Genomic DNA, 26,003 nt, shown 5'->3' on the forward strand with positions numbered 1-26,003 from the left:
TTCATACTAACACACAAGGACCCAATAAAGTTTGGGTACCTAAGTCACAACCTTGATTTTGTAGGAACCCTTGAGGAAAAAGTGGTACATAGATAGCGGATGCTCAAAACATATGACGGGAGACACATCAAAATTCACACATATCTCTCCTAAGAAAAGCGGATATGTAACTTATGGTGACAACAACAAAGGTAGAATTCTTGGAGTTGGAAAAATAGGTACAAATTCTTCAACCTCCATTGAAAATGTTCTACTTGTTGAAGGTCTTAAACATAGTCTGCTTAGTGTGAGTCAATTATGTGACAAAGGATATCTGGTATCATTTGATTCTCAAAAGTGTGTCATTGAACATAAACATGATACGAATATAAAGCATATAGGGTTTAGAGTCAACAATGTTTACATGATAGACTTAAGTCAAAAACTAGATAATAATCAATGTTTTCTTAGTAAAGATGACGATCCATGGTTGTGGCATAAACGGATTGCACATATAAACATGGAACACTTAAATAGATTAATATCAAAAGATTTAGTTGTTGGTTTGTCAAAACTAAGATTTGAAAAAGATAGGCTATGTGATGCATGTCAAAAGGGAAAACAAACTAGAGTTTCTTTCAAATCTAAAAACATTGTTTCAACTACTCAACCCTTACAATTACTTCATATGAATTTGTTTGGTCCTTCCAGAATCATGAGTTTTGGAGGAAGTTACTATGCTCTTGTTATAGTTGATGATTATTCTAGATACACATGGACTCTTTTTATCACTCATAAGAATGATGCATTTCAAGCATTTAGAAAACTTGCAAAAATAATTCAAAATAAGAAAAATCTAAAGATTATATCTATTAGGAGTGATCATGGGGGTGAGTTTGAAAATAAAGAATTTGAATTATTTTGTGATAAGCATGGGATTGAGCATAACTTTTCTGCACCAAGAACCCCTCAACAAAATGGTGTTGTTGAAAGGAAAAATAGATCTTTGGAAGAGATTGCTAGAACTTTATTAAATGATACTCCTCTTCCAAAATACTTTTGGGCTGAAGCCGTTAACACTGCATGTTAAATTTTAAATAGGGCTTTAATAAGACCCATTTTAAAGAAAAATCCATATGAATTGTTCAATGGCAGAAAACCAAACATCTCACATCTTCATATCTTTGGTTGTAAATGTTTTGTATTGAATAATGGAAAAGATAACTTAGGAAAATTTGATGCTAAGTCAGATGAAGGTATTTTCCTTGGATATTCTCTGCATAGTAAAGCTTATAGAATATATAATAAAAGAACAATGACAATTGAAGAGTCTATACATGTTTCCTTTGATGAGTCTAATGCCATTCTTCCAAGAAAGGATTTTTTAGATGATATTTCAGATTCCTTAGAAGATACACATATTCATGGAAATGATTCTAAAGAAAAAGATGAAGGAAGCAATGAGGATTCTCAAGATAATGGGGCTAGAGGAAATAATGAACTTCCAAGAGAATGGAAAGCCTCAAGAGATCATCCCCTCGACAACATTATTGGTGATATATCAAAAGGGGTAACAACTAGACACTCTCTTAAAGATTTATGCAATAATATGGCTTTTGTATCTATGATTGAACCTAAAAATATAAAAGAAGCCATAGTAGATGATAACTGGATCGTTGCCATGCAAGAAGAACTGAATCAATTTGAAAGAAACAATGTGTGGAAATTGGTAGAAAAACCTGAAAATTATCCTGTCATAGGAACAAAATGGGTTTTTAGAAATAAATTAGATGGACATGGCATAATTATTAGAAATAAGGCTAGGTTAGTAGCAAAAGGGTATAATCAAGAAGAGGGAATAGACTATGAAGAAACGTATGCTCCAGTTGCAAGATTAGAAGCCATTAGAATGCTCTTAGCATATGCATCCATAAGGAATTTTGAACTCTATCAAATGGATGTTAAAAGTGCTTTTCTAAATGGTTTAATTCAAGAAGAAGTATATGTTGAACAACCCCCAGGCTTTGAAATCCCAGATAAACCAAATCATGTTTATAAATTGCAAAAGGCTCTTTATGGTTTGAAACAAGCCCCTAGGGCGTGGTATGAACGTTTAAGTAATTTTCTTCTAGAAAAAGAATTCTCTAGAGGAAAAGTGGATACCACATTGTTCATAAAGAGAAAGCATAATGATATTTTGTTGGTTCAAATATATGTTGATGATATAATTTTTGGATCTACTAATGATTCATTATGCAAGGAGTTTTCCCTTGATATGCAAAGTGAATTTGAAATGTCAATGATGGGAGAACTAAAGTACTTCCTGGGATTACAAATCAAGCAAACTCAAGAAGGTATATTCATCAATCAATCAATCCAAGTACTGCAAAGAATTGATCAAAAGATTTGGGATGGAAAGTGCAAAACACATGGCTACACCGATGAGCACTAGCTGTTACTTAGATAAAGATGAATTTGGTCAATCTATAGACATGAAACAATATCGAGGTATGATCGGATCTCTTCTCTATTTATCCGCTAGTAGGCCTGATATTATGTTTAGTGTATGCATGTGTGCTAGGTTTCAATCCAATCCCAAACAATCACATTTGAGTGCAGTTAAGAGAATCATGAGATATCTATTAGGTACAATAAATTTAGGATTATGGTATCCTAAGAACTCAACATGTAACTTAATAGGATATTCTGATTCTGACTTTGCCGGATCTAAAACTGATAGAAAAAGCACAAGTGGAACTTGTCAATTCATTGGATCCGCTCTTGTCTCATGGCATAGTAAGAAACAAAACAGTGTTGCCTTATCCACTGCTGAAGCGGAATATATTTCTGCCGGCAGTTGTTGTGCATAGATTTTATGGATGAAGCAACAATTATCTGATTATGGTATTCTTCTTGATCGAATACCTATTAGGTGTGATAACACTAGTGCCATAAATCTATCCAAAAATCATGTACAACATTCTAGAACGAAACATATAGAAATTAGGCACCATTTTCTAAGAGACCATGTTCTAAAGGGAGATTGTTTGCTAGAGTTTGTTGATACAAAGAATCAGCTTGCTGATATCTTTACAAAACCTCTCCCAAAGGATATTTTCTTTTCAATAAGAAGAGAATTAGGACTTTTAGATCTTAGTGATTTGGATAGGTAAAGTTTTATGATTGATTGATTAATTTACTCTTATGATTGATTGTTTATATGTTACTTTGATTGATTTTGTTTAATTCTTGTTATTATGATAGAATGTATGTATTCCTGTGTGTTTTATAGTTGAATAATTGATTTAAGTGCATTAGTAGTAATGATTAATCATATTAGATGTGTTTAGAATAGATATAGATATTTTTTTAAGCAACTAGCCTAAGTTATGTTCTGGTAATCGATTACCATCCATTGTAATCGATTACACAAGAACAGATAGCCTGTAATCGATTACAACATCATGTAATCGATTACCAAAAGGCTCATTACTCCTATAATTGATTACCAAGCCTTGTAATCGATTACAATTCGTCCTCATCTATAAATATTCACGAAATCAGAGCTGTTGCGCAGCCACAACCTCCTTTCACGTCTCCTCCATACCTATAACTTCAAATCTTCGAATCTCACTCAATTCTTCACCAAATAACGTCCCGTAAAGCCCAATCTTCCTCTTTTCACTCCTCTTTCACTTCCACCGATTAAAATCCACTAAAACTTCATCAAATGGTAGAGCCATTGAAGAAGAGAAAGGGATCACCCTCCACCGCTGCTGCTGCTGCCCATCACCGCCACGGACCATCTGAAGCATCCACAACACCTATTCATCCATCTTTATCATCTCCAAGATCATCCACATTGTTTTCTTCCGATGATCAGCGTCTACGGTACCTATCTCAATTTTCTTCTAGGATCATCTTAGACCCTAAGTACCTAGATGTAGAGTTCTTTAATGATGAAACGTTTGATTGCTATCAAGTGTTTCAAAATTCTGGCCATGTTGATTTCATGTCATTAAAACTGCCACATTATCCTGAACTTGTAAAGGTCTTCTACTGCAATTTGAAAATTCAGGATGGCATTATTTTCTCTGAGGTGCATGATATTCCTATGATCATTGATCAGTCCTTATTCTTTTCTTTAACTCATTTACCCAGTCAAGGTGCACCTTTTAAGGGCACCATTGTTGATGACTGAAAATTTGATTATTCTAGTCATGATGCTCGCCGCATGGTCTGCAATGATCAGGCTGAAATGACCGGTAGATTGCTGGATGGATCATTAACTTTTTATAATCGCATCATGCACTATATAATTGTTAGAATTTTACTTCCCCGATCTTCAAATTTAGCACAAGCCTCTGAGGAGGATTTGATTCTGATGTGGGCTTTTCTCACCGGTCGTCAGATCGACTGGGCCCATTTGGTTCGGTACCGCATGCATAAGGCATTACGGGCCAAAGCACCTATACCTTATCCACATTTGATAACTTTATTTCTGCGTCATTTTCAAATTCTGCTTGATGATAAGCCATTTGTTCAAGTCAAGCGTTCCTTTGCTATTGGTGCTGGTGCTGTGACTTCCTTTGGTTACCGTAAGGATCGGAATGGTCAATGACTGAAGAAAGACGCACTCCCTTCTCAAGATGAGCGTACTCCTTCACCTCCTCCTCAGCGTGAAGATTCAACACTCCTGAATGAAGTCCTTACCGAATTACGAGGTCTTCGTTCTTATGTTGGTAAACGTTTCGACTCATTGGATACACGCTTTTCCGGCATGGATATTCGCCTCACACAAGTTGAAGAAGATGTCTCCTTCATCCATACTTGCTTTGATCCACCACCACCGCCTCCATCATCCTCTTAGATTAATTGTTATTGTTATTATGACTGAGTCTTATTAGTAATTAAGTATTCTTAGTACTTTGTTTTATCGCCGTGTATTTGGCTTTTTGTTGCTCTAGTTATCGTACTCTTGCACTATTATTATATTTCAGGACTTTGCTTTGGTTGGTTATAACAATGTGTGGATTTATTTTGATTTCATGTTTGGCTATGTTTGGATTTTGTTTGTATTGCTTAGTTCTTTTTGATGTTGCCAAAGGGGGAGAGAACTTGAGAGAGCTTGGGTTAGAAATCAATTAGAATTAGAAATTTTTCATTAAGTAAAATTAGGCATACATGCCAAAAGATAGGGGGAGTAAGGGTTGTGTGAACGTGCTATCATCTTGTATATAGTTTGTCTTGATTTCAGGGATTGTCATCATCAAAAAGGGGGAGATTGTAGACAAAGGATCAAGCCGATGTTTTGATGATGCCAAAAGATCACATGCGACTCAAAGCTTTATTCAAGACAAAGCAATTAAAGATATTCAAGATGGATGATCAAGACAATCTATAGAGTCTTAGAAAGGGTATATTAAATAGGAAGGGAATTCCAATTGAAGTAGCAAAAGGTTTGGCCAAGAAAATTAAGTTAAAAATTCTTTTACAAGAAATTTACTCTCTGGTAATCGATTACCAGAGGATGTAATCGATTACCAGTGACCAAAACTGATTTACAACAGCTATTAAAATTTGAATTCAAAATTTGCCCTGTGTAATCGATTACACATATATGGTAATCGATTACCAACAGTTTCTGAACGTTTTAATTCAAATTTTAAAGCTTGTAATCGATTACACATATACTGTAATCGATTACCAGAGCAGATTTTCAGAAAATATTCTCAACAGTCACATCTTTTTATGTGGTTCTTGAATGGCTATCAAAGGCCTATATATATGTGACTTGAGACACGAATTTGCTAAGAGTTTTTCAGAACAAAAAGGTCTTATCCTCTTATAAAGCAAAATCATTTTATCCTCTTACAAATTCCTTGGCCAAATTACTTGTGATTCAATAAGGAATTATTTGAGTGCTCAAATTGTTCAATCTATCTCTTTCAAGAGAGATTTCTTCTTTTCTTCTTCTTCATTCTGAAAAGGGATTAAGAGACCGAGGGTCTCTTGTTGTGAAAGAATTATAAACACAAAGGAAGGGTTGTCCTTGTGTGTTTAGAACTTGTAAAAGGAATTTACAAGATAGTGGAACTCTCAAGCGGGTTGCTTGGGGACTGGACGTAGGCACAAGGGTGTGGCCGAACCAGTATAAATCTGAGTTTGCATTTTCTCTTCCCTTAAACTCCTTTATTTATTATTGTTTTATATTCGTATTCAAATTATTCTATTTGAATCAATATTTAAGAAATTCATTATTAAGGGAATTTATAACTTGAATAGAAAGAGAAATAGAATTTTTAATTGGGGAAATAAGTTGTAATATCTTAATTCAACCCCCCCTTCTTAAGATATCTGAGACCACTTGTCCAACAATATTGACGCCACTTCTTCATTATCGAAGTGATGGTGGTGAGTTCTCGAACATAGGTTGAGGAGTGAAGAAGTTTGGGACAAAAGGGCTTGCTGAAAAATGCAATAGGGTGATTTTGTTGAGAGAGAATGGTGTCCATACCCACCCCTGAGGCATCAATTTCTACGACGAAGGGTAATGAAAAATCTGGCAACCAGAGAACAAGGGCCTGACAAATGGCTTCCTTCAACGTGTCAAATGCCTTCTGGGCATCTAACGACCAGTGGAACTTATCATTGGCTAAGACTTAGGTCAAAGGAGCTGCTATTGAAGCATAACCTTTAATGAATCTTTGATAAAAACCCAACAAGCCTAGAAATCCTCTCAAGGCCCAGGTGGAACGAGGTGTGGGCCATTGTTGAATGGCTTCAACCTTAGTTGGGACAGGTTGAACTCCATTCTGAGAGACCAAGTGCCCCAGGTATTCGACCTGTCTTTGAGTGAAAGTGCATTTGGATAATTTAAGAAAGAATTGGCCTGTGAGCAGAACTTGAAAAGCCATCTCCAAGTGCACCAGATGTTTTGGAAAGGTTCTACTATAGGTGAGAATGTCATAAAAAATACAATGATGAATTTACGTAAATAGGGCACAAAGATACTTTTCATTGTTGCCTGGAATGATGATGGGGCATTACATAATCTGAATGGCATAACGTGAAATTCATAATGGCCATTGTGGGCTCTAAAGGTTGTTTTGCTCACGTCGTCATCATTCATCAATATCTAATGATACCCCTACAATAGGTCCAATTTTGAGAACCAACAAGCGCCACCCAATTCATCCTACAATTTGTCTATGGTCAAAATTAGGAAGTGGTCCTTGACGATAATGGCATTCAAGGCCCTGCAGTCAATGCAAAATCGCCATGATCAATCACTTTTCTTGACTAACAATACCGAGGAGGAGAAGGGACTTGTGTTGGGTCTAATGATTCCCCTCTGCATCATTGCTTCGACCTGTGTTTCAATTTCGTGCTTCTGGAAGTAGGGGTAACGGTAGGGTCACACATTGACAAGCTTAGAATTAGGGAGTTGGATGGAATGATTGGTGCTACGAGATGGAGGCAGGGTAGTTGGAGTTTGAAATAAGGATTCAAATTTGCAGAGCAAACTTTCAATTTCAGGATATGGGGGTGAGATGGTTTTGGTTGAAAGAAGCTCTAGGGTATGAGGCGAATGTGGAAATAAGCATTGGCACTGTCAGTATGGATCATACGACGAAGATGAAGAGGAGTTATTGAATGAAGGCCACAGTCAGTGTCGCCCTTCAACTCAACAATGTGATCCTCACTCATGAATTTCATTGTAAGGTCATTATAATCAATAAGAATACGACCTAAGGATTTTAACCATTGGACGCCTAGTACCACATCCGCACCACACAAGGGTAAGGCACGGAGGTCCATGGTGAAGTTCTAGTCCTGTATGTTAACCATAACTTTGACACACATTTGGTGACAAACGACCTCATTGCCATTTCCAACCACAATGCGAAAAGGATGAGTGGGCTGAGCAGTGAGGCCCAAGGAACGAACGAGGTGAGCTTGCATTAAGTTGTGCATGCTTCCATTGCCAATTAGGATGATTACACTTTTGGTTCGAGATCCGGCCCACCATTCGAAGTGTCTCTGGGGCCAGGTGACCCAATAAGGCATAAAAGCTTATTTGGGCTTGGTGCAGGTCAGAGGTATCATTTGAAGGAGAATGCACTTTCTCGATAGGGTTTTCTTCTGTGGCTGTCTCCTCTGCATCTATGGTGAGAAGGAAGAACTTGGAGGAACACTGGTGTCCCCGAGAGAACTTCTCATCGCAATTAAAGCAAAGCCCTTTTTGGGGCGAACCACCATTTCCTCCGGTGACAAGCGTTTAAGAGGAAGGGGAGGAGGTTTCGCTGGTGGTGGGAGCAAAGCAAGAGGTGTGGTAGTTGGAAATGAGGAGGGTGGGTTTGCCACAAACCGTCTGCGGAAGGCACAATGATGGTTAGCGAGCTTCTCTTCTTGCAGACGTGCTAGGGCCGTGGCATGAGTCAAGGTCAAGGGATGGACAGCTTGAACTTCATGGCGAATGTCTAGTGCCAACCCCGAGATGAAGCAGCTAAGAAGGAACGGGGTGGGTAACCCCACGATCCTGTTAGTGAAAGACTCGAACTGCGACAAATAATCAGCTACAGAGCCGCATTGGGTGAGTTTAAAGAGGATACCGATAGGATCCTCGTATTGTGAAGAAGCAAAGCGAGCTTCAAGGGCCTGAAGGAACCCAAGACACGACGTGATTTGGCAACTCCTCGTCATCCACTAGAACCACGCGAGAGCGGGACCCTCCATGGAGAAGGAGGCAATAGTCAGGCGATCTAGTTCCGGGGTCGCATGGTAGGTAAAGAATTGTTTGATTTTGAACATCCACCCTGAGAGGTCAGACCCATCAAAATAGGGAACGTCCAATTTCATTTTGGGAAAGTGTGAAGGAGAAGGTGCAGGTGAAATGATGGTGGACGAAGAAGAAGGGGATGGTGACTAGTGTTGGTTAGCCTCAATGACCAAGACACGTTGAATGAGCTCATCAAGTTTGCTGGTGACATGGAGATGATTGAAAGCTAATTTGGCAATTGCTTCTTCAATACGCTCCATGTTGGATTTCGAACAAGTTGATTCAGCCATGGCAAGCATAATAGCAGGGTAACTCAATGAAAGCACCAAAAGTGTTATGAGCTGAGAATTAGCTCAAGGGGTCCTAGGCTTCGAGGGCTAAGTTCCTCCAAGACGAGAGAAGAAGGAAAATGATTTATTATTTTTATGCCTTTCTTTTTCATGATTCGTGACTTATATAGCACTTTTGGCTTGTTGATTCAAAGTTGTTAACCAAAATTCTATCAATCTTGGTAAAGGTACAGGGCTACCACTAATAGAAAGAAGATTCTAGCATCTTGGAAAATAACCGTAAATGAGAAATGGCAGACAGAATGTGCTTGAGGGCCAATAGAATTCTGCCATGTCAGCACCCCTTGTTGGGGTTAGTTACACAAAATCTTTCAGGTATTGTGGCTTGGTCACCACCCTCTTTGGCCTTTGATTCATGTCTGCTAGGTGTGATTCTGCTTGTTGTGCTTCTGATGAAGGTTGTTTAGTTCCTTCCATAACAGTGAGCAACTCAACTAGAAAGATATTGGCCAACATTAAATTCAATAATGTAACTAATTTTTAGTTGACTTTGTGAAAAACTGAAAGCCAACAATTCAAATATTGATTAATGCGGTAAAATATTCATAATTTCTGCTAATAAGTTTCTAGCTAACAGATTTTACTCCTAAAGTGACATCAAAGTCTTTCAAATATTATGGTTGTAACAGCCGTAACTTTTAATAAATAAATAAGAAATTAATAAATTAATAAATAAGTAAAAAAAATATAATTAGGTCATAAATTTCCACTATATAAACCAAATGTTAACCTAGAGCAGCTTTTACAAAACACTTATGTCCCTTTCTCTTCTTCTGACGCACAAGAACCCTAACAGAGCAATCAGAGGAGGAGCTCTAGAGCGCACCAGAGACGTCACAATTGCTAACGGAGAACGATTGAGGAACTACGTCGAGGTAAGGGATGAGTTATTCACGCTTGGGGATTAGAATGAACATGTATAGGGATCCCTAGAGGATCAATTTTTGGGTATTTTGGGTTGTTTCTTAACTGATTTTCCCAAATTTATGCTTGTCATGTGACTGAATTTCACTTTTTAAAAATTTGATTTATTTACATATATTGCAAGTTTTGATTTCATGTGAATTATTTTCTTGTTTCAATGTTTTGATTTCAATTTAAATGACATAATAATGATCATATATGTAGGCACATTATATGAATTATATGAATTGCTTACCCACGTTTGCCGGATGCGTATATGACTGATTTTGAATTATATCTAATCATCTAATGAAATCAGATTTTTTTTAGTAGATACATATATTACTAAATATTAATGCGTATGATTGTTCATTGTTTGGCGCTTGTAATCATACGTACTGGGCTTTGTTGAAATATATATATATATATATTAGATATTAAGCTTTTTGGGTGAAAGTGCCTATACGTGATCCCTCATGGTATCATTTTGCTATTTGAGATTTCTATAATAATAATAATAACAAATAAAATAAGGTTATAGAAATTATTTCTCTTCATAAATAAATTAAATATTATTATAAAATTTTTATTTTATTTCTTTTCAGTTATATATGTTATATAAGCTAGTAATTACAATTATTTTTTTTATAAATGGCTGTACAGTAGTTATGCTTTCTAGTTTAAATATGTTGTAGATATTCCTTCATCATTGCTTGTGCAGTAGTTATGGTTTCTGCTTTAATACTATTGCAAATATTAATTTATGTAATTATATGTGTTAATAATTGCAAATATTACTTCCTAAAGGCTGTGCAACAATTACAGGTTCCACTTTACAAATTTACATATATATACATATTTGTTAATTCATGTAATTGTACTATGTATGATATATATTATTACATATAAATATATTTGTATGCTTTAAGGTTAGATATATTTCATTGATTATAATTGAGCTTACCTATTAGTTAAATTCTTACTGGTTAATTAATCGAGACTTAGAGGTACATATCATTATTTTATCCCTAAATATTTTGATTTGGTTAGCGCGTATATACTACCTGGAATTCGTATTACTAATATATTTCAGTTTAATTTATATTTTTGTTGTGTCAAGTAAATGTTATTATTGAATAATATGTGTAGGATGCATGAGATGCGATAAATTATTTTATTATGAAAATGTGATTGAGATGATGTGTAAGTGAAAACCATTTGATATGTAATGGATTGTGAATTACATGACTCTTGAGATGTTGTATGTTTGAGTTGTGAGCCATGAATTATGTAATCACACAACTGTAAGACCCTTTAAGGGCGACGAGTTAATGCGCGATGAGTTGTGATGTGGAACCCGACGAGTTTAATCACTTGAGGCGCACTGAGTTAAAATATTTTTATTTAAAAAAAATATATACAATTGAGATTTTGAAAACAATTGAGTAGTTGTGTGCATTGCATAATTCATAGTAGAATCTGTGTGTTCAAATGATTTTTTTGGGGTTGGACCTGAATCAGGAGGGAGAGGCCCTGACGGACTCTTCGGAGTGTAGGCCTTGGGGGTCATCCGATTTGAGTGCTCCTATAAGCCTGTGCCGATCCCACATGGTTGGAGCATTCTTCGCAAAACAGTGTGACCCTGACTGGTCTCCCTATGATTTCACTTAGTGAGAGTGACCTGACTTACCCATTGTGAGGCATGTCCTGTCATGTACTCCTAGGCGTCCGACGAGGTTTTTCACTGAAAAATGGTACCACATTGCATGTAGGTTTGAGTCTAGAGTAATTGTTGCATAATGTATGTGTTTGACTTTCATTGGGTTAACAATTGTGGTTTGATGTTATTTTCTGGAGTGGATGAACTAGAATGGATGTGCACAATGTATGTGATTTTGTGAAGTAGTGTTAATTATATAAATTCAGTCGTAAGCATTACATGTTTTACATGCTTTAATATTTTATTATATATGAATGTGATAACTCATTCTCGATGTGTGTTTGTGTATGGGCTGATTGCCATTTGTTCAGGTGAGTCATCACATGAGAATTCCATGTTAGAGCCAGAGAAACTTAGTTGTGATAGAGACATGCTCTGATAAGTGTGACATTGGGGCATAGGATTTTCTTCGCATGCTATATTTTCTGTAAACGATATAGTTGTGTTATGTTTCTGTTTTAGTTTTTTTATTATTATTCATTCAGTATGGACGACCTTGTTTTGAGCTGGGATAACTTTGTTGTTTTTATTCGAACAATTTCTACTATGTTTTTATTAAGTGAATGCGAATCATTTATCTTTTGAAATCAATTTAAAGTCAATATGTTTTAAAAAACAAATTCCGCATGATTTTATTTCCCTTTATTCGTTATTTGTGAGGGTAGAGGGTGTTACAATGGTTACTGCATTATAATAAAAGGGAGGAAAGGGAGAGAACATTGGCTTATAAGAGAAATTTTGCAACTCAAAATAAGGGACATAAAATGTTGGCAGCATTTTTTGAAAGAATATAGAAAATTTATTTTATATTTAAGGGCTAACCAGGATTTGAACTTTAGACCACCTAGGGATGACAATGGATAAAGTCTTATAGTACTCGTTCTCATATCTGCATTTTAAAAAAATCCCGATACCCAAACCCATACTCGTGTGAATAACAACTTTAATGTTCATTTTTGTACCTGTCGGGTACCTATATATCTATACCGGTACCCATAACTCGCATTTTACTTTTGTATAAAGTTAATAAATCAATAAAAAAATTAATTAAAACAATTACTACTAGTAAATTAAAAAGACATTCTTAAATTTAAAAAATATAACTTTGAAAGCATCCCCACATAATATTAAAAACAAGTAAGTATAACACTGATAATCATAAATAAACTTGGACGAAACGATTCTTAAATTCATCCAAACTCAAGTCATAAATAAACATTACAAAGATAATCATCCAACTTGGACGTAACGATTCTTAAAGTGTATAATATTTTAATCGTTTCACAAAAACCTAATCAAACTTGGACATCATAAGGTGAAGATACTCTACAAGGCATGTCAAAAAAGAATACGTTAAAACTAATTAACTTATAATTATATATTTTAAATTATATAAATAAAAAACACAAATGGATAAAATATTTGACCTCATCACCAGAATCAATTTTTTTATATTTTTGTAGAGCTTATCTCCTAAGTCTATGTATTCCTTTGGTCCACTAATACTAATAGAAACTAGAACATGATAATAAGACTAAGGATTAGACTATCAAAAACAATAATTAAAACTATCAAGAGAAGATTAGACATAAAAAATTAGGCACAAATGAAGGGATTAGATTTAGGGTTCCACTCCACTACTCTATGTATCTATTATTGTTAGAGTATTAGTCACAAAATTGAAAAAGGTATAATTATTTGTTCACATAAAATCATATATATGATATATTTACTAATGTAACACATTATAATGATAAATAAATAAATAATTAAATATATATGACATTTGCAAGGTGGAACAGGGTGGGTACTATAGTACCTCTACGTGCACTCATACCCATGTAAATTTGCGGACAAATACCCACCCCTATACCCAACCCTAATATGCAGGTAATTATCCTCCTCACTTGCGGATATTTTTACTGATACCTATAAGATCCAGATACACTTTGTCATCCCTAAGACCCCTTAACTAAGGGACACAAGCTGTTGTCCCTTGTGTCGACCATTGTTGATTTTTACAAAGTCATTTTAATCACACATTATCATGCTATAATAAATTGAGATGTGATATACAACACAACAAATTTTTGTGATTCACTCTTTTCACCTATCATTTATTACATTTTAAACTTTTGTCTCTAAGCTGTTGAACAGTATCAATTTTCTAATAAATTTGTTAACTTTTATAATAACTAACTTAAAAGTTATATCAAAGATCAAATTTATAATTAGTTGACAGTATAAAAACTGTTACATTAACAATACATTCCTATTAAACTCTTCAAATAAATAGATTATATACAGTATAACCAAGTGATTGAGTAGAAATGATTAATGTGTTGAAGTTAAGGTTTAATCGTTCGGATAGTACTCGAGTTTAATCCTTAACAGAAACAATTCTTGATCAGGCTTTACTTATCTCCCGGTTAAATTCCGAATTAGTCAGGATCTTTTTCCCCTAATGTACCGAAGGGTTAAAACCAAAAGAAGATTATATACAGTATGCATAAATATGCTGGAGAAAAAATATCTCACTTCACTCCTTCAGTTTGTACATAAACTAATGAAAAGGAATGATATCGATCAAGCTTTGTGTAAAATAAATTAGCTTGGGCATATAATTGCTTAGAGCCAGAAAGTTGTAGAAAAGGTACTAATAAACAAGTTCTAACTCTGAATAAAAAAAAGCAAGTTCTTACTCCCTAATCCAAGGCCAGCTTATCACACAAGGATTGATAAGCAGCACTGCAATGCTTGAACTTTTCCTCTGCTATAACCTATCAACATGCATAATAATTAAAATTATCAGTAAACTCAACATGTATGATAGAAATTCCTCAATAAGGAAAAGAACAAAAAGAGAGAACTAATCAGCAGTTGGAGCTTGGCAACACCTTAAAAGAGCCATCATGACGATCTGGATGCCACTTTAAGGCACATATCCGGTACCTGGTTTCATAAAATTGTTCAATATCACATTGAAGAGGAAGTGGAAAAGAACTCAGAAAACAGTTTAAAATCACATTGAAGAGGAAGTGCAGAAGAACTTACGCATTTTTCACATCTTCAAGTTTCAAAGGGCCAGAAGCACTCATTCCAAGGGCTAATCTATCTGAAATTAAATCTGATTGCGAACAATCTGACTCGGTTGATGTGCCATTATATCCATTTTCACTCCAACGTCTCCAATTCCAAGATTTCCCATGATTAGAAAAGCCTCCTGACTTCCTCCACTGAGGATTTTCCTCATTTATAAAGGACCAATAAAAAGATCGATTGCCACCAAAGGCAGAGCGGAAAACGGTTTCAACGTCAAAATCATCTTTGCAAAATTCATGATTTCCTGAAAGACATCAAGTTTTTTTGAAACATATGAATCTAGAACAAGCTATATAATATCCAGAATTTTCTTTGCAATAAATTAACACACACAATATTGCTTATTCAAGAAACTTATGATGCAAGCTAAAACCAAAACAGTAACATGATGTGATTGATGTCTCTAGATAAATCCACAATCCTACTCGAGCACACATGAAAGTTTCTGCTGACAAGATACAATTAGAAGATTTCCCAGAAGAAACCATCTAACAAACTCTAATCAAGAGAACCTTGAATCCAGAAAAAGCCATATATAACCAGAATCTTCTTTGAACTAAAAATAAAAACATAATGTAGCTTATTCAGGAAAGCTTATGATGCAAGTTAAAACCAAAACAGCAACATGACTAGTTAAGTGCACCAATCCTACTCAAGTAGACATTTCTTACTTCTAAATTGATGCTTTGATCTTTGATTGTCATTCCTGTGCCTTCCAGAGCCTTTAGGAGAATATTGTTTTCTGAACCATGAGGGGCCTAGACTGGGAGATGGACCATCCTCATCAACATCTTCTTTCCAGCTCTAAGACAAGGAAAAAAAAAAAGGAAAGCAAAAGCATTTTAGATGCAACATCTTACAACCAGTGTTGTGAAAACCGGCCCGGTCACCGGTCTAGGCATTGGGTCAGTGGGTCAGTAATTGACCCAATTTAACCCGATATACATATTAAAAAATTAAATATAACTATAAATTTACTATTCTCCGCTGTATAAATTTTGATAATTGCCAGTCAATTACAGAACCTCTTTTTTTTCCTTTTAATGTGTGGTATATATGTTGATCTGAGTTCAACAATTATTGTTATTTTCTTACAAAATAAGAAATGAAATAATAGAGCTTCAATAGCTCCAAATAGAGCAAAAAACTACCGAGCATGATCAAATCAAACACTACTTAGTAGAAACTAAAATCAAAACATAATAGTAGCCGCTGTAACTTGCCACCTCAATCTCCTCATAGAAAATTGACAAATGACTATTTAGATTACAAGCAAGAATAGTATCGAAAAAAAAAAAAGAGATTACAAGCAAGAATGGTGTTTTCTCGTGCATTAATTTTATACACTAATTAAGTCAATCCAATGCTTCTTGGTATAAAATAGCAATCAATAGGCAATCCAAATTAAATTGAAACATTTACAGATTTACTCCTGTCCACCAACTCCTAACTTCGTAACTCACTCAATTCAAAAACTGAAAAACCTTATTTCAATAGACAATCCAAGTTAATCAATTCCCATTAACAGACAAGTTCAGAAAGGGAGTGCGATATTGTGAGATTGAGAAAGGGACACCACTGGATGCTGTTCTAGCAGCCTCTACGATGGTGACAGGAAGGATGCAAGACTGAGACAGGGACGACTTTAGAGAGGAGATGGTTAGAATCCAGGTGCTACTGTCACAAAACGGTGCGGTGCGGCAACCTTGCAGGAGCGAAAATGTCGCGGTGTTGTGTGGGTTTGAGATGAGAGATCAAAGAGGGGAATAGGGCTAGATTTGTGAGAAATGAGAGCTGAGGCCTGAGAGCACAAACGAAGGTTCACAAAACTGACATGCTGCATTTTCAGAGAATAAAAAGATCTGCAAACTCAACCAGTCTGGGTCACCAAATCCGGCTGGGTCACCGGTTTTGATAAAGAAACTGGAGGGGTCTTACGGGCTGATCCGGTTCAGATGCAGATCCGATCCGATAACTCACCCGGAGCAGCCTAGGCACCGATTTCCGGTCAAACTGACCGGTCTGGTCCAGTTTTAACAACACTGCTTACAACCAACAAAATCAGGAGAAAATGCACACACGGGAAGGATCTAGAACTATGTCCAAAAGAGTGCATATTTAAAAAAAATAAAAACTACAAAAATCAATGATACTAAGCCCTTCTCGATATCACACTATTGGGGAGGAGCATAGCAATGCAAACTTTATCTAAATTAACCGCACTAGAAAGCCGTATGGATTCCACTACAAACATAGTGAACAAAGACCAAACAAATCATATCACAGAGCAGTAAGAAACCAGTGTTGACTTTAAACGTGGACCTTACTAGCAAAGTTTACCAAGATGACAGTTTAATTTTAATTAGAGAACACCACCTAAAGCATCTAAGGAACTGCACCTAAGTTTTTCCATAAAAATAAAACATTGCTAAAAATATTAGTCGTAAGGTGTGGTGATCAAGTTAAGTTCAGGCATTGTATCTGGCTTGGTTCTGTTAGCCTTAAACAATCTTTTCCTAGATTGTTTATGGTTTCTGTGGATAAAGATGCCTTTATAGATGAAATGGGGGAATGGAAAAATGATAGTTGGTGTTAAAATTTGAGGTGAAGAACTTTGTTTGAGTGGGAATAGCAATTAGAGATGGAACTAATCAATTTGATTAATGTGGTCCAGCTGAATAAGGAGAATGACGGCAAGATTTGGAAACCAGATTATAGTCATATTTTTTTCTGTTAAATCTGACTATCAAGCATTATCAAATGGTTTGGTATGTGTGCCCCCAAGTGAATATGATGGTTTAGTTTTCAGTCATTATGAAAATGTGATGCTCTTTAAAGGTTGTTGCCTTTTCTTGGCAAGTCTTGCTTGACAGGGTGCCTACTTGGGCAGCTCTAAATATAATTTCATATCTGAATTTTGCTGTGTGCGTGCTTTGTCATGTTAATGTGCAGCGATCAGATCATCTAGTTTTCTCTTAACCTGTTTCTCCTCAGATATGGTTTGTCTTCTATGCTTGAATTGGAATTACTGTTGTTCTTCCAGCTTCTGGTTTAGGTCATTATCTTCAACGTCAAAGGTTGGTGTAAGGGGAAAAAATTTAAAGAAAGCATGAATGATACTTCAGCATGCAGTAATATGATCTATTAGGCTTATGTGAAATAACATGTGTCAAGATGGTTCAGTGGATATGCTGCAGTTGTTGGATGCAATCAAATTTCATTCTTGATCATGGTTCCTAGCTAGAAGTGGGAGATATCATTATAATTCCTCAGAGTGCTGCTTCAATCCAGCTGACTGTTTGTCACTTTAATGTTCTTACTTCTTTCCTCTCGAACTCTACCTACTGTTTTGAGTACCCCTTGTACCAAAAGCTCAATAAAAAATCTGCTTATAAAAGAAAAAGATAAACATTTTAAGAAGGGAAAAGGTATTCATAAGTGTTCTCTTGAGTATGGAGATAATTCAATCCAAGTTTTAGGACAGCTAACGGTATTTCACATTAGAACAACAAAATATCATCAAAAACTGCAAACAAAATAAACAAACAAATAATCTAAAATAAACTTGAATTGCTAAATAAATAATTGGCAGAATTTTACAATTTTAAAATCCTCTAGAGCCATTGTTAAGACTCTGGATTGAGTTCTGCAGCCCCAAAAACACACCATTATCCATTTCTCTGTTACCAAACTAAATCATATCATGACACTGAACTGAAAGCTTACGATTGTAGAGGAAGGGGCACCACAACAACCTTACACAATAGCTCATTTTCCCTATTTAATGCTAAGCAGTTAAAGATGAAAAATATCACCGCACCCTATACAACATTAGCATGTACCCACTAAAATTAATTTTATTTTTTCGTGAATAGTGCTTTATTGGAAACTTGTAAATCAACAATTAATTTGAATGTGTAGACGGTTGACAAATTCATCATAGGTTCTTTCATTATCGGTAACAAACGGAAATTAATGAATGGATAGATTTCTCGCACTTTTTTTACTTTAGGGGACTAAAACTTGAATATTCATCTTTGAAGGACGAATTTGTCCGCACACTAAACATATATTCGAGATAAAAATAACTATTTATCCTTAATTTTATATTTTCCTGAATAGTGCTTTGTTGGAAACTTGTAAATCAACAATTAACTTGCGGGCATAAGACTAAAATTAAAAAATAATTTTAAACCTGACACATGAATTGTGCGTAGGCATTGACATCGTGAAGCAGCGTTTGTTTGGCACGGAGTTTTCGGAATCTTTTGGAGTAATTGTTGCATCTCTGCGATCAAAGGGGTGTTAGAAAAATAGGTGTAATTCATGTTGATACAAACGAGGTAGTACAGTTCAAGGGACTAACAGATTCCCCAAAAGTGCGGGATTTGCGTTCCAAGAGAGGAGTGGAGTGAAAGAATCTGGTGAAGATGGCCTTGTTCATTTTCTCAGAATTTTGAAGCTTGGATAACCCAACAGCTCAACAAGCATCATGGGATGTTGGGAACGAAGAGACCTAGAAGAAACAAAACAACTTAATTTTTCTGAGACTCATTTCACTCGTCAGTCGTCACCGCCGGGAAGCCCTTGGCCAACAACAGTGGACAACGGATTGGGTCGGATCAGGAAAGTGATTTTGATAGTATATAATTTTATACATTTAACTATTAACACTATTTTTTAACTACTAGTCTAATCCTATAATCTTATGAAACTTATTCCATTGCATGTTAAAAATTAAATCATTTCTTACATTATAACTAGATGTTAAAATTGCACGGATTTCTTTAAATAATATTTTGATTTAAATGTAATTTTGATTCTTTTATTTTAAAATTGAAATATTTTGATTTTCTTATTTTAAAAATATACAATTTTAATCTTCTTATTTTAAAGATATAAAATATTTGGTTGTTGTTGGAAAATTCATAATTTTGATCTCCTATTTTAGAAAAATTATAATTTTGGTTTAATCTTTATTTTTAGTTATGTTTTATTTTTTATTTTATAATTAATTAAATTATTTTTTGATAATACCTTAAATAAATATGTTAGGTTTATGATTCAATTGAACCATAAGATAAAAAAATAAGATGTAGATAAAATTAAAAATTTGATTAAAATTATAACTTTTCTAAAATAAGATGACTAAATATCTCTATTTTAAAATAAGTGAACTAAAATTGAGTATTTTAAAAAATAAGAAAAACAAATCTCTTGATTTTAAAATGTTGGAACAAAAATTACGGAATAACCAAAATAGAGGACCATGATTATATTTAAACCTATTATTTTTTATATTTTATTTAGTTTTTTCTAAAATATATATTTATTAATAAAATCATTGTTTTTAATATTTAATATTTTTTACATTAAATTTGAGGAAGAAGATTACTTATATTCTAAATTGAGTTTATTTATAAATTTTTTAAATTTTTTTAAAAAAATTATTGAAATAGTGTTATTTTTATTAATTAAATATAGTTTTAATTTTGTTAATAAAATTTAGATATTTTGAACAAACAATTAATATTTATCATTTTAAAATTATTAGTATAATAAGGATTATTATATATGTTTCAAATTTTATATCTTATAATTTAAGTATTATGAGAATTTTTTATCATTAAAAATTATTGGTAAATATTAAAAATATAATATATTTCTTAGGGTTACTTTATTTTTAATTTGGTTATTAAAAATTATTGTAAGTCGTGTATATATATATATATATATATATATATATATATATATATATATATATATATAGTAAAAGTGTCATGTTATAAAAAATATATTATAAGTTGAAAATATAAAGTAAAAATTAGATTATTAATATTTTTGTTCAAAATGAGAAAAGATAATATAATAGTAGTAAAAAGCAAAATAAAGGAATATGTTTAAAAAACTTGAACAATAGTGATCAAAATATAAAAATAAGAAAACGGTAAAATGAGAAGAAAAAAATGCAAAAGAGATTACACAAGAAATAATAAAAGATACTGAATGAGATGATTTACATATTTAGTTGTTATGTGATGTTAAAATAGTAAGTGGTTCTTAACTAAAAGTTAGTTCTTGGTTTAATATTTTTTCTATTTCCGTCGTTTTTAAATTATGTAAAAAATAGATATTTTAAATATGTTCATATATTTTATATTAGATATTTTAAATATGATAATAGTAACCTGTTTTAACATATATTTAATTTTGAGTAAAAAACATATATTTAAATTTGTCTTAATTTTAATTTTTTTATTCATAAGAATCGAATATAGGTAATGAGAGTTTACAATAACCACTTCTCAATCAACTAATCTATAAAAAATAATTATTTTTCTCTTATTCCATTTAATAAATATATCTCACAATATTTTTAATTTCTATAAAATAATTTTTTAAACATTTATGTTAGATGATATTAATTCAAATCAACGACTATTGTAAATATATATATATATTGATTGTAAAATGTTCAAGCATTTTAATTAATGGTTGTTGGTAAACTAATAAAACAAATCTAATGGTTCTAAAATGTTTAAGCATTTGTTTTACAAAAAAAATTGAATCGAATCAAATCAATTGTTTTTGTTGTCGCAACCTACCCTTTGGTGGAAAGACAAGCCGAAATTCAAAGGTGCGTCTTCCAAAGAAGGAGAATGCGTGGGAGTCGCCACCAACGTTTGTTCGAGAAAAACGTTAGAAAAAACCAAAAAGGGGTCTACGAATTTTAAGAACAAGGGTTCGGGAGTTGTTTACGCGTGGGGAAGGTATTAGCACCCCACGTGTTCGTCACAAAGGACGACAACGTTTAATCGAGTGAGCAAAGTCATGACTTCTATATTTATTTATTTTTTCTTTTTTATCTTTTTTTACTTTTTGGGGTTGACAATGTTGGACCAAGTGGCCTCCGAATAAATAAGAAGGGGGGGGGTTGAATTAATTATTACTAGACCTTTACTAATTAAAAATTACTCTTCTTAGGCTTTTACTATGTTGTTAATAAAATAAAGAATAGAAAAGAAACTTAACCAAAAGTAAAAGCAGGAATTAAAGTGCACAGCGGAAATTAAAAGAGTAGGGAAGAAGGAGACAAACACACAAGAGTTTTATACTGGTTCGGCAACAACCCGTGCCTACATCTAGTCCCCAAGCGACCTGCGGTCCTTGAGATTTCTTTTCAACCTTGTAAAAATCCTTTTACAAGAAAAGATCCACAAGGGATGTACCCTCCCTTGTTCTCTTTGAACAACCTAGTGGATGTACCCTCCACTAGAACTGATCCACAAGAGATGTACCCTCTCTTGTTCTCAGTCAACAACCCAAGTAGATGTACCCTCTACTTGTATCACAAAGGATATACCCTCCAATGTGTTAAGACAAAGTTCTCAGGCGATTAGTCCTTTGAAACTTTGTGAATGGGAAAACAAAAGAATTCTCAAGCGGTTAGTCCTTTGAAATCTTTTGTTTATGGAAAAAGGAAGAATCAAAAGAATTCTCAGACTGTGTCATTTTGAATTCTTTGACAAGGGAGAAGGGAGACACAAAAGAATTCAGGCGGTTAGTCCTTCGTTCTTTTGGAAAAGGGAGAAGAGAGACACAAAAAGAATTCAAGCGGTTAGTCCTTGGCTTATTCTTTTTGGCAAAAGGAGAAGGGAATGAAAAAGATGAATAGCACAAGTTTTTGAACAAAGAACTTTTTTTGGAAGAAAAAGTTTTGAACAAAAACTTTTAGAAAGATGAAGAGAAGATGAAATAAGAAAGTTCTCAAAGAAATGAAAGAAGGTATTGAAAGATAGATTGAAAGATAGAATGGTTGAAAGAGATGATAGATCTGAATGAGATTGTTAAAATGTTTCATGCCAAGATCACATATGTATAGTTTCTTAATGACTCAAGTCAAAATTTGTAACTCTTGGCAATTCCTTTAAAACTAATCACTTAAAAAGATATGACTTTTGAAAGAATCTTCAGAAACAAGTCACTTGAAGAAATGGGACTTTTGGAAATGAATTTTTCGAAAACAGTCACTAGTAATCGATTACCATAATGGTGTAATCGATTACACATCAACAGATGTGACTCTTCATTTTGAATTTTGAAAATCTTAACGTTTTAAAACCACTGGTAATCGATTTCTATAATCTGGTAATCGATTACCAGAGAGTAAAACTCTTTGGTAATGATTTTGTAAAAAACTTCTTGTGCTACTCAATGTTTTGAAAAACTTTTTAATACTTATCTTGATTAAGTCTTCTCTTGATTCTTGAATCTTTGAGTCTTGAATCTTGATCTTGATTATTCTTGAATCTTGATTCTTGATTCTTGATTCTTGATTCTTGATTCTTGAAATCAAATTTCCTCTTGATCCTTGAAGTGTTCTTGACTCAATCTTGAACTCATTCTTGAATGTCATCATCTTTGTTATCATGAAGTGATCTTGACTTTTGAGCCTTTTGTCATCATCTTTGTTATCATCAAAACTCCTTGAATCAATCTTGATTCATCATGAAGCTTGCTTCTATAGACAAGAGCCTTACCTTTGCTCTTATGTATCCTCAAGTGCGATGAGGAACTCAGACCTATGTAGTTCTTTAAAAGCAAGAAAGTTATGCGTTGAATTGATTTTAAACTTTTCAAAGGTTCATTTTAACCAACAAAAATAAAAGAGACCGTTAAGGCATTGGACCTTGAACGGATTCAAGCGACTTTTATGGACAAAAAACTCAACTACATGTTGATTTCATCTTGGTTTCACTTATTAACTTTCAATCTCATTAAAAAATGATTTGTGATGTAAATGATCGGTTAAAACTCACTTTACAAGAAGAAAAGATATTACTGATGGTAGAAGAATGAGATGAAGATGTGCAAAGCAACAAAGAGGACCCCTAAGGGTGCATAGATTGTATCTAAATCCTTAAAATAAATACTAACTAGATGACGGACGAAGAACACAGAACGATGAACGATGTAGAAGTCGATTACGGTCGTGATTCAGTAACACCTCGGCCTCATTTTTCTCTTCTTTCTTCTCCTTCTCTCTGATTTTCACTGAAATCTCTCAATGTTTGAAAGTTTAACCCTTTCTTCAGCCCCTCACCTCACGCCTATTTATAGGAAATGAGGGGGTTTAGTGGATCTGCAGCTAGCCCAGGTGAGTTGTTGCTTCAACCTGAAGTAACCTTGCTCGCCCAGGTGAGCTAGTTACTTCACCCCTAAGCTATTTGGGGGCCCAAGCGAGCCAAGGGCTAGAAAAAAACTTAAAATGACCTTTTTGCCCTCCCTTTTGGGTATTTTCTGCATTCTTTACCGAAACGTCAAATAATCTTTCATCTTGCGCGGCAACTGGTGTCGAACAGCTCAATTCGGCTAGCGAGAATCAAAACGTTAGCAAATGATAGTCCCTGGATGAAATTAAGGTCTGACAGTTGCCCCTCTTTATTTATCTTTTATTGAACATGAAAAGGTAAGTAAAGATAAGGACACTAATTTCATCCCAACGATCTTGTTATCCGACCGGCAACTGGCGAAAACCAAAGCAGTGAAACCTGTCAAAAGAATAAATGTATGAAGTATCAAGAGAACCAAACAAAAGACTTTGAAATCTTGAAATGTAAAGAAGACGTTGAAGTCTTAACAAAAGACATTGAAGTCTTTGAAATGTAAAGAAGACATTGAAGTCTTGACAAAAGACATAGAAGTCATTGAAATATAAAGAAGACGTTGAAGTCTTGACAAAAGACATTGAAGTCTTTGAAAAGTAAAGAAGACGTTGAAGTCTTGACAAAAGACATTGAAGTCTTTGAAATGTAAAGAAGACGTTGAAGTCTTGACAAAAGACATTGAAGTCTTTGAAATGTAATGAAGACGTTGAAGTCTTGACAAAAGACATTGAAGTCTTTGAAATGTAAATAAGACGTTGAAGTCTTGACAAAATACATTGAAGTCTTTGAAATCTTTCACTAAAACGCGAATACGCTTAGTAAAGAAACAAACCCTCAAACCGATCAAAACAACATACATTTTTTTTTAAAAAAAAACAAACAATGAGACTAAAGGGGAATGAAAGCATGCAAATAGAACTTGTCATAACCAAAAATGAGATTTAAGACATTAGCATTTTGTTTCTAAAAGAACATTAGAAGAAACACTGGGTCCAACCGAATAGAGGAAAATCGCTCAAGGTGTATGAAGTTTCACACAAGCAAGTGTTTCATCCTAATTCCAAACCACAAATATGTCATAAATTGACTTTGCAAGTCATTTCCCATCAAATAAAATACAATATGCATAATCATCATCGATCAAAAAGACTTTATAAGGTTGGATTTTGTAGGAAATTTTGGCTTTGGTTGTTCTGCCTTTCCTCCTTTTTCCTTTTCTTTTTTGTTTGGTGTGGAACAGGAGAGCAGACACAAAGATTTGGTTAATAACTAAAGCAGACGATCACTTTACATCCCCCATGTCTTAACCAAGTTACTATTTCTCTTCTACCTCTTTTTTTCTTTTCGACAATTCTGCACATTGTTCAGACATCGTCTGGTCCAAAGAACTTGTTTTTCTTTTTTATTTTCCTTTGCTCTTCTTCTATCTTTGATTAATTGATTATTTTTCTTTCTTCTTTTTTTTGTTTTCTTTTTCTTTTGCTTTCTTTCCTTGTTGTTTTTGTTTTGTGGGTTTTTCTTTTGCTTTTTTTTTTTTCGTTTTGACGAACCCCTCTAACCCAAGATAATAGAAGCTTCACTTGGAAGACCCCCTTGCTCTCTCATCCTAGGGTAAGGTTGGAAATTTCCATCCCAAGTCAAGGTTATGGCAAAAGGTCGATGTTTGGCTTAAAAGGCCTGCAAATGGTAGAACATAATGTATATTGGGACATCTGTTTGGCCAATGGCTCATAAAGAAGGGAATGCCCAGATCATTTCCACGAAACGCATATTATGATAATTAGAAATTCATGCAAAATCAATCATAGCACATATCCATGCGGACACTCAAATATAAGGCTTTGTGGCCACGCAAACACTAAGGCTTAGGGTTCGTTTCCACATTCAGGCCAAACCATTGTTTCAACGATTGCTCTTTTATCAAGTCACACAAAACATTTGAGTCCATTTTGGCAATCGGGAAAGTCTTTCGTTGTTTTCACCCTCTAGGTGCACATTTA

The 26,003-nt window shown here is 34.2% G+C and overlaps 1 protein-coding gene across 1 annotated transcript; it reads right to left on the reverse strand.

Annotated features, from left to right (window-relative positions):
- Positions 1-14,211: 14,211 nt before the first annotated feature.
- On the reverse strand, positions 14,212-19,473 carry LOC114392131. The gene is made up of 6 exons (XM_028353172.1): positions 19,203-19,473; positions 19,032-19,124; positions 15,508-15,640; positions 14,789-15,080; positions 14,632-14,686; positions 14,212-14,514 (listed from the first exon to the last, which is right to left on the reverse strand). Exons 1-6 carry the CDS (start codon positions 19,278-19,280, stop codon positions 14,440-14,442), a joined length of 726 nt encoding a protein of 241 aa, XP_028208973.1. The 5' UTR covers positions 19,281-19,473; the 3' UTR covers positions 14,212-14,439.
- Between the last annotated feature and the right edge of the window lie 6,530 nt (positions 19,474-26,003).

The sequence above is a fragment of the Glycine soja genome, chromosome 2 (genome assembly GCF_004193775.1).
Source record: "Glycine soja cultivar W05 chromosome 2, ASM419377v2, whole genome shotgun sequence".
Lineage (NCBI taxonomy): Eukaryota > Viridiplantae > Streptophyta > Magnoliopsida > Fabales > Fabaceae > Glycine > Glycine soja.